This window comes from Thunnus thynnus, chromosome 15 (assembly GCF_963924715.1).
Source record: "Thunnus thynnus chromosome 15, fThuThy2.1, whole genome shotgun sequence".
Lineage (NCBI taxonomy): Eukaryota > Metazoa > Chordata > Actinopteri > Scombriformes > Scombridae > Thunnus > Thunnus thynnus.
Window position 1 is genome coordinate 28,409,433 of NC_089531.1, and position 12,765 is coordinate 28,422,197.

The 12,765-nt window shown below is 39.2% G+C and overlaps 1 protein-coding gene across 1 annotated transcript in view; it reads right to left on the reverse strand.

Moving 5' to 3' along the window:
- Positions 1 to 12,765, reverse strand: part of col28a1a (collagen, type XXVIII, alpha 1a) — a 35,668-nt gene that overhangs the window by 3,759 nt on the left and 19,144 nt on the right. The window contains exons 21-33 of the mRNA XM_067611647.1: positions 9,229 to 9,297; positions 8,955 to 9,023; positions 8,607 to 8,675; positions 8,463 to 8,531; positions 7,206 to 7,274; positions 7,033 to 7,101; positions 6,784 to 6,852; positions 6,592 to 6,672; positions 5,164 to 5,199; positions 5,043 to 5,079; positions 4,174 to 4,728; positions 1,765 to 1,913; positions 211 to 484 (exon numbers count right to left, since the gene is read on the reverse strand). Of these exons, the coding sequence (XP_067467748.1) occupies positions 211 to 484; positions 1,765 to 1,913; positions 4,174 to 4,728; positions 5,043 to 5,079; positions 5,164 to 5,199; positions 6,592 to 6,672; positions 6,784 to 6,852; positions 7,033 to 7,101; positions 7,206 to 7,274; positions 8,463 to 8,531; positions 8,607 to 8,675; positions 8,955 to 9,023; positions 9,229 to 9,297 (1,615 nt within the window). The remainder of the gene's footprint in view (positions 1 to 210; positions 485 to 1,764; positions 1,914 to 4,173; positions 4,729 to 5,042; positions 5,080 to 5,163; positions 5,200 to 6,591; positions 6,673 to 6,783; positions 6,853 to 7,032; positions 7,102 to 7,205; positions 7,275 to 8,462; positions 8,532 to 8,606; positions 8,676 to 8,954; positions 9,024 to 9,228; positions 9,298 to 12,765) is intronic.

Here is a 12,765-nt window from a genome sequence, read left to right on the forward strand (position 1 = left end):
ACAAAGGGAAGCAGCAAGATTTCTAACTAGAGCAAACACAGGATGTGATAAAAAACGCTTTGCACAACCTGAGAAAATTCCTGTCATCTTTGTGGCTGTTGTGCTCAGCAAAATCCAAGTGCTAAAGCACCTTGTGATGTAACTGATACGTATGTGTGTGGCTCTGGAACTTATCAGTGGATTTCATTTGTTGCAGTTCTACTTGTTTACCTGAAACAGGCGAGTCTGTCAGCAGTGGAGGAGGAGGGCTGGCTGGAGACTCTGTGCTCTCTGCCTCATATAGCCAGTCAGTTGGAGTCTGGGGACCCACCACAGAGGTCACCCCAGGTCCCTGCGTCCGTCTACCAGGAGAGGCAAACATGATGTCTGGAAGTTCATTCCAGGGCTCCACCAAGAGTTTCCTGTCAACCAGGTTCTCTTCCACCCGTCCTGACTCGAGGGGCTGTGGAGTCAGCGCTGTTTCTGCCTCCACTGGAAGTTCAAGCTAGGAAGCAGAGGAGCAGCTCAGATCAGATATACCCTTATAGTTCAGGCACACTAAAGAGCAGTTAACATAACACTTTTTAATGCAGTCTAATGCAGTCTTTTAAAAGGCAGTCAGTGGAGAAACAAAGTCCCCTAATTTCAATGAATTAATTTCAATTGCTAATGTTTTAAAAAGACAAAATGCACCATTTTCAATAATTATTCCATCTGAATACATTACATTTTAACCATTTACTTTACTTCGAGGCTGAGCTGAACACAAACACAGATACAGTCAGTGCATCCATTGCTAGCTAGCTTACAGCTAATGTAATACTTGCAGTACAACAGTGACCATTGTAAATGACTTTGGTGTAAAGTCAAGAGGTTGTGTTATGTAGCACAACATGCTAGAGAAGCTCTGTAAACAGAACTACATACCCACACATGTGCAGTGACATCTGCCTTACACAGAGCGCAGACTAAAAACGTGATTGCAGTTATCGACTCAACTAAACAAACTAAAGTGACCAAACTCTTCATAACGAAGGAACATGTCTAATGTTTAATGTAATACATCAGGAATAAGATATATCAGGCTTTGGATGCACACAATATGTGTTAGTAGGATGAGTTTGTTGTTGGTTTGGTTCTGCAAGTGAGATTTGTTGACAATGAGAAAAAATTGGAAAATTGCCAGCCTTATCCTTTAAGGTGTTTTCAGACAAAAAAGGCAAATTTTTGAGGAAGCATGATTGAAAGTCAATGGAAAGATGCAATTAGAGGCAGATTCTCCCAGAGCAGCATGAATTAACACAAAGAAATGTCCACACAAGTTGGAAATGTTTCAACTTGAGCAAAAGAATCTCTGAGCTTTATGAATCTGCTTCATAAACCTACAGACATGAGAGGAAATGGGATGTTTCTGGTGAAGTCAGAGTTCAGTCAGAGGCTACTGAACAGAAACACATGGAATGTTGCTAGCTAGCTTATAGCTAATGCACATTTTGAATATTGGCTGTTGTGGGAGAATAAACACAAAAGATCCAGCAGTCAAGGAATGACACAAGGAAAAAAATTGCATTCTGTCTGAGCACACAGTAAGAACTGCTCCCAGAAATAGTGCTAGCAAATAATAGCAAATAATGAGTATTCATGTAATTGTGTATTTAAAACTTGAGGTCAACAGTTTTCTTAAAAACAAATTGAATGGTGTTTTGTACAGTAATATTCACCACCTGAAGACTGAGGTTAACAGTATTTTCATGTAGTTTTCACAAGAGATGAAAGCGGCATTACTGGTATGTTTTCCTCCTCTGGTAACTCTTGGGTGCGGCTGTCTTCTGGAGTCTCTGGCTGGATTTCCACAGGTGGAAAGACAGAGTTTGGTAGAAACACCATTGTGTCATCCTGCTCACAAATCTGACCGAGTATCTTGCTTTCCAGAGCTGTGCCAAAACAAAGATATAATACAATTAGAAAAGTAAATACATTTGATAAATAATGAATGTAATCTCACAATAGTATTGTGTTGACTCATTTTTAAAGACTGCCAGTGACACATTTGTGACTTGTTGGGCCACATGCCATAGCACTGTTGATACGTCTGTTACAGGCTAAGCTACAACATGTATTTAAGATCTTGAGGCTGTTAGAAGCTTTTGTTACTTTTGACAAAGCTAGTTCACTGAACACATTGCAGACAAATGGACATGTGCCTAACACTGACTGAGAATTTTCATCTTAGAGTTAAAAGTTTATAGTACTGTAATAATAAAATTTATTTTTTAAAATGTTGGATTGTTCCTTTAAGATCTTGCTATAAATAACCAGTGTGACAGTGATCAGTTCTTTAAAGGAACAGTTCAACATTTTCAGAAGTTAGATGTGAAAATTGCTATCAACCACGTGTGAAATAGTTCAACATTTTAGGAAATACATGTGTGGTGATGGGGTGTGGTTTGGACTCAGCTGCAGGGGGGGGATGGGTAGGAGTGGCTCATGGGAGCAGTGCCAGCGTATGTCTAATTGGCACAGGTGCTACCTGTTGTCTGATTATTCTCTGTCCTTTTTATGCAGTAGCATGCTGGACCTGAGAGACACACAGACACACTGGAGCCAAAGAATGATGGGCGCGCCAGCCCTCAGTTATAATTGTATATTGATTCTGTGCTGTTTGAGAAACTGGACTGTGTGCCCTCTAGAAACATTAGGCAAGTGAGTGTAGGAATTAAGAGCGAGAAATGTGTTTATGTTTTAAAAGGGTGTGTGTGGAGTAAATAGGATGACCTAAAGTGGACAGAACTGCGACTGCGATGTATATTTAGTTCCGAGAGTGAGCTGCGAAGATCGATATCACGTGTCTGGGCATGAAGCAAGAGCCATGAGACGATTTGCAAATATACTAAAAGCAGAGGGGAAACAGCTAATCTGGCTCTGTCAAAAGTAAAAAATGCACCAACACTAACACCTCCACCACCTAAAGCTCACCAATTAACACATTGTGTCTCATTTGTTTAATTGGTTTCATGGGGAGTTACAACAGTGTATCTATCTGCCCAGCACTTCTGTATAGCAACTTTGGGTTGCAGATTTTGGTTGGTGAGCAAAGGTTTTAGTACATATCTGTGTACAGGAATGATGGTATCAAAACTAGCAACCTCACTGTGACAACAAGACTCCAGAAAATCCCTTTGACGATTGTCCTTCACCAAAAATAGTTACACCATGTAACTTCCCATAGACTACAAATTAGTTTTACATTTCTGTATGGATTAAACAAACAAGGTGTTAAATTGTGAGCTTTAGAGGTGATGAAGAAGAAAAAAACACTACTTCTCGTAAGGTCATAAGAATCTGAATAGATCGGTACATACGTATTCTTTCACCATCTCTGGTAAAACAATGGATTCAAAAACACAAACATCAGATGATGCCATTAATGAAAGAGTAAGGTGCAATAGTTTAGTAAGTTGCAATATATAAAGCATTACTTCTCAATGGATTTAAGTCAGTTCCAATGAATTCCAGTGGAGAAAATGGAATACAATTGCTCAGGATCAGTGATAACAACGCAGCCACCTGGAATCATAGGTTATTGATATTAGGACTCTTCTACATCATATGCATGTACTGCACATTTCTGAGCACTTCTCATTACAGAATGAGCATATAGTAGTAAGTTGTAGTTGACAAAATTTGCCCAGTGATAATTAATTAATTACCATGTTGACTGAAATGATCACTGGGGGGAGATTTTGCAAAGAGGGGAGGGGGGCATTGTTAGATAAGGTGAAAGGGAGGATGGGAGGGTAATGGGCTTTTGAATGGGGGAGAAAGTGATATTTTATAATAACATCTGTTGTCAAAGTGCAAAACTTGTTCAGAAAAGTAACACTATTTGTTATTGGTTGCAAACGGGTACATGTATATGCATGTACTGTATGTCTGCACTTGCACAGTATGCGTATGTATGTTCCTATCTGTATTTTTCTAATTTTATGTAACTGTGACACATAAAATGTTTCTATATCTGTCTAGCTGTCTAAAAGAAAGAAATTAAAACAAGTGCAGTATTGATCTTCTTATCTAACTCTTGAAAAGGAAGTGAAGTGTATTTCCTAAAATGCTCCTTCAGTAAATATCTCATCATGCCAAAAGTCAACATTGTGGTCCTTCTGAGAGGCTGAGACAACATTGTTTGCTTACTGGAAAGTGTCCTGAAGTCTTCTATGAGGTAGACGTGCTCTTCATCAGGATCAGAAGCGATAACATTCATCTCAGCCTGGAACTCTGCATACAGAGGATCGGTCTTGTTCACAACTCCAATAACAAACATCTCAATCCCCTCTGCGTGGGCCTCATTGGCTGTTTCTTCAAACTGCATGACGTCACGGGGGTCAGCCTGTCCATCCGTTAACACCACAGCCACCTTCCTGACACCGGGCCGTGAGGCCTGGAACAGCTGGTTGGCTCGGTGGATGGCGCTGCCTGTGAAGGTGCCTTCGCCCAGGTAGGGCATCTTCCTGACAGCGGCCTTGATGTCGTCCTGGCTGGACTGCTGCATCAGGCTGACCACCACCATGTCCACATGGCTGTAGAGCACCACACCAATCCGGCTGGCTTCCCGGCTCACTGACACCCGGTCGATAATAGCGTTCACAAAGTCCTTCACCACTTCAAAGTTTTCTGGTCCCACACTCTCAGAGCTGTCTATCACAAACACCAGCTCCAGAGGGCTCTCTCTGCACTTCAGACCACAGCCTGTGCAACAAATGTAAAGATGAATTACAGTTGTAAAAAAGAGCTACAGGGGTGGATACAAAAACATTAACAATTGTCTTAACCAGTGTTGCTAACCCAACCGCTCAATCAGGCAACGCTGGTCTTGACTCAACTCTGTGTTGTGGTCTTGACTTTTTTTGTGGGACTACATTAATTCATAATATTTTTTAAAATATTTCATTTATTTAATTTTCATTTATCAGAAACATTAGCTCCCAACTAAGCAACACAAAAAATATTACTAATGACTGAAGAGTAAACTGCTGTAAAATGTACTAAAACTTGTACTTTACCACAGATTTCTCTTATTATCCTGATGACCTCTTCTCTCTGCACATGGAAAAAAGAAGACAAATACATTATGTCTTACATTTTAATGTTAAGATATACAGCTGTGTCTGTCACTTTACTCACTGTCAGTCCTGGTTCCCCCTTTTCTCCAGGTCTCCCCTGTAAAATGAAATTCAGATTAGTTTAGTTTTAGGCTAATCTCCTTTGGACAAGTACATGGTTGTGTATGGGATGGTCTCACTGATTAGGCACCAATTGGTATCATTCATTACAAACTGTTTGATCAATTTTTGTGTAATTTGCCAATCAGAAAAACTGATCAGCAACAAAACATTAGGCTGTTAGTTTCTATGAGCTAGCAGAGCTAAAGGACACCTTCAGGGATAAAATAGCAAATCAAAGCAAAAATAGGCTTTTCAGAGCTTCATATATCCACTGTGTAAAGCAGCAGTTCTCAACCTGTGGTCTGGGGATCCCCAAGGGGTCCTTGAGGAGAGTCCAGGAAGTCCCCAGAAAAATGCTGAATATTTCAATTTCACAATTATTTCATTAACTACAAGTAAGCCCAGTGAGAGAATGTATGAGAATCACTATTCTATTCATAGGTTTCAAACTCTTCACTGTTAATCTGCCAATCTACACTATAGACATGGATTAACTAAATCTTATCACATGAGGATCCCTGAGACTTCATCTTATCAAATACATGTCCTTGACCTGATGTGTATCAATATGGGGTTTCTCGACACTAAAAAGGTTGACAACCACTGGTAAACCACCACATCAAAATCAGATTCAAGGTACCCATTTCATGCCACACAGCTTCTCAGAAGGTTATGCTGCAGCAGCGTTTTGATGTTTTGAGAAAATTGTCCATATTGGAATCTATTGTAATTACATGAACTAGCAGCCACCTTACTCTGTGAAGAACTACAAACTTTTTACAGCCAATTTGCAAGTTAACATTAGTAAATGCTATAAAAGATAGATTTTGGGCGGAGCTAACTCTAGGCATCAGTGTGCATTTGCTTTTAAGACACTTCAGTACATTTAGTCAATCCGGGTAAAGTGGAATTTCAGAATAATATGGGATTCTCAGTCATCATTACCACAAAAATGTTGATTTGAACATTGGAAACTGGTATTGATGTCTTCAATATCATATTCAAGTTTTATCATTATTGTCTTTTTAACACTACCACTAGGAATCATCAAAGTCAGAAATGTTCAAATTCTACACATAGTCTTCAAGAGCAGAACCTAATTGGTCATAAATGTTAGACCAGTCACTCCTAATGATGTTAAATTAATGATTGTATCTGCCTGAAATGACTAAGTGGCTGTATTTAATACATTTTTCACACCCAAAATGCTACTAGAACCTTTGTTATAGATTACACCACTATTTCCATTTTACATGAAGGAAGAGAAGGCAGAGAACTGTGACCATCACAGAATCCTAAAGGATGATAATGATAACAACAACAACAACAACAACAACAACAACAATAATAATAATAATAGCATTTTAAGTATTTCCAAGAGTGTTACCATTGGTCCAGTAGATCCAGGCTCTCCATAGTCTCCCTTGTCACCTCTCTTTCCACGGTCTCCAGGAATCCCTCTATCACCCTGTGTGTGTGTGTGTGAAGGCAATCTTTATCACAATGAATATGGAGTACTGGTAATCAGAGGTAATATGTGACAGGTCATTGGCACATGCAGGAGGTGTATTGTTTGTACCTTCTCCCCTGGAAGGCCGTCCCCTGATGCCCCTCGGGGGCCTATTGGCCCCTGAAACCCGGGCTCTCCCTGGGAATAAAGATCGATGGATTGGTAAGACGGAGTGGGGTATCACCAGCATATAGACTGATCCTGTCCATGGTACACCAGAAGTTGACTGATTTGACTGTGCGGGCTAATAATGGCTCAAGAGGGGAAAATGAGCATCTTTGTCACTTGTAATAAAAATTCTTTACTCTAAATTATTACCTTTGGCCCCTGGATGCCCTCTCCTGGAGGCCCAGGCATGCCTGGTGGACCGGGCTGCCCTGCAGAGCCCTGGGAATACAATAGATTACATCACTTGTCAAGTTCTAAGGCTAATTTCATTTTGATAAGTCAAGTGAGATTGTTCAGGTTTCTTAATACAGACACACACTGACCTTTGGTCCATAAAGTCCGATTCCAGGAGGACCTGATGGCCCCGGGACCCCTGGTAATCCTCTGTCACCCTGATATACAAAACAGACAGAGTAAAATTGAGCTAGAATTGCTTAATAAATTACTTAATGTACACCTTATGCAGCCCATCCATTTTTTCAGCTGTTCCATTTCCAATTTGCCTCAATGTGTAGTCAGTTCACATAGCCTGCTATAAATGTTATAGGGCCTGACACTGCCACATATACTGCAGGTAAACAAAACAACAATTTATGGTTTTATCTCCAAGTAGCTTACTCTGTGTTGTTTGAACAATTCAAGAGCACTGATGGCTAACTTACCAGTGCCACTGTGCAGCAATGCATGCAATTTATTGAGTTGTTAACATTATTTGCTTCATCAAAACTCCCTCTGAAATGACATGTTAATCTGTGCTCAGCTGTGTTTGGGGAAGTGTATTAAGCCCAAAAGATCTGTGTTGACTATTTTTAGTTTTTTATATTCAAATTCTGACTGAACTATGCTTCTTGTTGGTGACAATATTTCACTCACATAACTAAGACTCCAAAAGAATGTGTTATTGAAAAATGAATAAAACAAGACAGCTGATACTTGACTTTTGCTTTGTTGGTCTGGAAGCTGATTTATAAACATATATTTTCAAGAGACAACTTTGCAGGGGCACCCTTGTTCCTGAGAAACATATGGAGGATCACATACACATTTAGACATTCTACTGTAACTTGGTTATACTCTCATTTTCTCCAAATTTGTAATGTCTTGTTCTCCATACATTACAGTCAACATTTATATACCTAATTACAAACTACAGAAGCAGATTAATCAGCAATCAGGAACCAAACAGTGCACTGTTGCTGAATCCAAAAATGAATTGATTCATATTGAAGAATTTATCCAATGAAGTCTCAGCTCAGGCTTTCAACCTCAGCCTGCCATCAGCCACATGGCAACAGAACCTTTTAAGCTCCTGTGCTGAATATTTGTTACTGTATTGGTTTTGTAGTTGACTAAACACAGTCTTATATTCTGACCTCTTTGTTCGATGATCTGATCTGTTTTCAGCACATCTGCTTATTGTTTAAACTGATGATTTAAGCAGCAGTAGGAGTTTCCTGCTCATTCACTCATCTTCCATCAGACACGCCCCTACAGTAACTATGCAAAAATGACCTGTTATATCAGGTAACTAGGCCCTTTCCCTCACTTCATGAATTCATGATGTAAGATTTGTGTATTACCTTAGGTCCAGGTTGACCTTTCCCTTCAGGCCCCATCTCTCCTTGCACTCCTGGTAAGCCAGGTAGCCCCTAAACATCAAGCAAAATATGTTTATTATTTTCTTTCTTTCTTTTTTCTGTCTTTCTGTGACAGTTCCGTCTCACCTGTGGTCCTGGGAAGCCATCTCCCTTTATCCCTGGTGGCCCAACAGGTCCAGTATTTCCTTTGTTACCCTGAAGGGGGATCAGCAGAACAGTCAGAACACTGACAAGGACAAACACAATAAGACAAGGCTGTAAGGTTGTAACTACAATAAACTATTAGGAAAAGTCATTTTCAGGTATTTTAATTGTAACATACACAGTGTACAGCATGTCAACATACAGTATGTCAAATGTTACAATTAACAAGTCACAGACATGGAGAAAATATATGACATCAGCTTGTACAACACAATGCACCTAATACTTGAAGCAGGTGTGACATGCTGGCATCTTATCTGTTTATGTTACCTTTGGTCCAATGATTCCAACTCCAGGTTCACCAACAGGTCCAGCTGGTCCTGCAGGCCCAGGATCTCCCTATTGTTTGGAGACAACAGACTCACTGTCAGTCATATCTGACTGACACTATTTAATTAGAACAAAATAATTGATGAGTAATCAATGAGTAATCATTTTAATACATCATTTCAGTTTGTCTTCCAAACAAGTCAAACCGGACAGATTGCATACAAATGTATGTGTGTGTGTGAATGTTGTGAACTGCTTTATTGGATGTCATCACCTTTGGTCCTGGTAAGCCACGGCCAGCACTTCCAGGTAGGCCCACCATTCCTGGGCTGCCAGGCTCTCCCTGAACAAGGGGTCAGTAAAATGTCAGACATTAAAGGACTCACAATTTTTCAAGTCTGTCTTAAACAGTCAGGAGCCCAAATGAACACTGAAATATGTTTTCCATGTAATAATCATTCCTTCTGTTCATACTGACCATTAGAAGATCCCTTCATAATGCACTTACAATGTAAGTGATGGGGGACAAAATCCACAGTCCTCCTTCTGCGCAAAAATGTATTTAAAAGTTTATCTGAAGCTAATATGAAGCTTCAGCGTCCAAATGAGTTTCATACATTTTGATTTCTTAAAAAATGTTAGTGAGTGAAAGCCTCTGAAACACTATGAATTCCACACCCTGTTTTATGCCCTTAAACAGCACCAGATCTCCTATCATATTGTCACAGTTCAGTTGAAAGACTCTTCCCACAGATGCCCACCTGACCTCCCCTGGAATGACCTCACCCGATGATGATATCAGCAGAACTTATTTAGTGAAGTAACCTAGACCACGTGTGCCAGCTTTTGCTCAGTAGCATCAAGTAGGCTAAAGATGTCACAGGCCTAGAGACCATTGGTTTGTTAGAATGAACATCAATACATGTATCAGCACCTAACACTCATATTATGTAAACAACTTCAGTTCTTTATTAGCTTTAAGATTTTACACTCTTTTAATTGGGAATAATTCCTTAATGGTGGTATGATTTTTTTATACTAATAGTGGATCAAATGACTATATGTAATGTGAAAGGGGTCGCTTGTAGTAAGCAATTCCTCTCAGCTCTATGGAGTTAACTCATTGTTAACCCGCTACTTTACTGTTTTGGTTCAGTCTCAATGCTCTCATCAACCTGGTTTCCAGCAGCAGCAGGCAGCTGTTTTCACTGAAGCAGCTAGAGAACCAGATATTTTTCTCCGGAGCTGGTGGAGACCAAACCAGAGCCGAAAGGAGATTGAATACTGGCCAGAAAGACGACTCCAAATAAATGCTAATGTTGTTCTGTTTCTGCTGGCTGTGTGAAAAGATGACTGTTTGTTAGCCATAACAACTTAAGAAGGTGATAATATGTCAGATGTGTTTTCAGCTTGTTCTGGTGCCACCAAGTGGCAAAACAACTGTACACTGTATACAGGAAATGTACAACTTCTTGGATGCAGCTGGAAATTATGTTAATGGAAATGGAGTTTGCAGGTGGTAAAACAATAACAATGAGCTAAAATAGGCCAGAAAGCTAAAAAAAAAAAATTTAAAAAAAAAAAAAAGGAGCTTTAAAGCTGCACTAATCAATATTTTTTGTATTAACAATGGAATGGTATGTAAAATGTGAAAAGGTATGACGGCATATCTTTGCCAAAATCCGCGAGCAAAAATGAGATCCATATTATTTTTGTAAGTGCTTTCACAGCAGAATATCTCCGCTCGCGCAAGCAATATTGTGGTCTGCGAGAAGAAAACCATGCTTTGGGTGTGCACAGAATCCAAAGGAGCACATGACTGTTATCCCCGAGCCCACAACTACTATCATCACTCGCCTGCTCGCTAAACTATCACCTGCTCTTGTGAGTGGTTTTTCTTTTTGGCAGTAAGTGGGTGGACCCAGTCACCATTGTATCCCTAAATATAATTGGTTGAGTGAGTCCACCATCTTGGACAGATATGTATGGCATCACCCATGGATGTATAGTGGCTTTGAAGCCAATTTGCCATAGTGGCCAAACCATGTAATTACAACATCACGTGATGTTATTGGGCCCAAAAAGACTTTTTCCCTGAGATAACTTCTGTTGTGATTTGGTGCTATATAAATAAAACAGACTTGACTTTAATGTATGCAAACTCTTACACAGGGCGATGTACTTGAATGTGTTTGTCTGAGCTCTGTCTTTTGTTTCTTCCATCTTTGACATTAATTTGATAAAACACTGGTAATTTATTTTTTAACTTATATCCTGTAGTTATTTTTACATTGTTTATTTTGGTAAAAATTTCAGTGTAGGCAAAGATATTGAACACACTGAGATAAAACAGAAATATTATCTCAGCAAGCACAGGCTTACCTCATGGAACTTTTCATCTGTTTTTAGCATCCTAATTATATTGTATGACATTGTCACAACATATGAGTTAATCATAAACATGTTTGGTTCATGTTCAAATTCTTTGGCAAAAGTAATCTACTTGAATGTGTTTTTCTGAGCTGTGTGTTTTGTTTCTTCCATCTTTGACATTAATTTGATAAAACATTGGGACTTTTTCACTTTACTTAGATCCTATAGTTGTTTTTATATTGTTTATTTTGGTAAAACTGTTTGGTTTATGTTCAAGATGTAATTCTTTGGCCCTGAAAGTTTTCATTCTTAAAAAATATAAGCTATTGCCTACATTACCACAACTATACAGAACAGCCGATAAACTCATTTTCCTAGCAGTTTGTAGCTTTGTCATTTTGTGGTGGTGTTACAAAGGATACTGACCACACCTCTATAACTGTTGTGATGACCTTTGTTCAACCATTGTGTTATCTCTCCCTGTTTATGGCCTATGAACCCAGTTTAAAGGCAAGTTTATGTATGTGTGTGTACTCTGTCTCACACACAGACACACACACACACACACACACACACGTACACTAACACACAGGTCTAAAACTCAAATCGGTCCTTTGTGTCTGTGTATGTGTGACTGTCAAACCTGTCAATAGGTTCATAGGCCACACACAGGCAGAGATGACACAATGGTTGAGCAAAGGTCATTACAACAGGTATAAAGGCATAGTCAGTATCATTTGAACAACATATTGAACCAAACATGTTTATGAGTGACTCATATGTTGTGACAATGTCATACAATATAATTAGGATGCTAAAAACAGATGAAAAGTTCCATGAGGTAAGCCTGTGCTTGTTGAGATAATATTTTATCTAATGTTTTATCTCAGTGTATTCAATATATTTGCCTACACTGACATTTTACCAAAATAAACAATATAAAAATAACTCCTCGCAGGCTACAATATTGTTCGCATGAGCGGAGATGTTCTGCACATGAGTGCTGTGAAAGCGCTCGCAAAAATAATATACATGCACGGCTGTTTGAGTTGCATGGGCGTCTCCTCTGCATCCGTGTGTGTGGATTTCATTTGTGCTTGCGGATTTTGGCAGAGATATGCTGTGATAAAAAGGGGTCAATGTAGGTACAAACCATCAGAGAATTATCACCAATTCTGCTTTTCACCTCAGGTCTATAGAGCATTTTAGCCTCTTTTAGCTCAGTGTTTTGGTTTTACAGCCCTGTTTTGGTTGACTCTCGCCGCTCTCATCTGCCTTGTTTCTTCCTCTTTCTTCTTGTATGTTCTTCATAGAAAACTGTGGACTTTAAAAGATGGATGGAAAAGATGTTTTCAACTGTTGTGTTATACCCTTCAATGTCAAACTTAAATTCTATTCAAACTATATAAAACAATATATAATATCTATGAAAATTAAC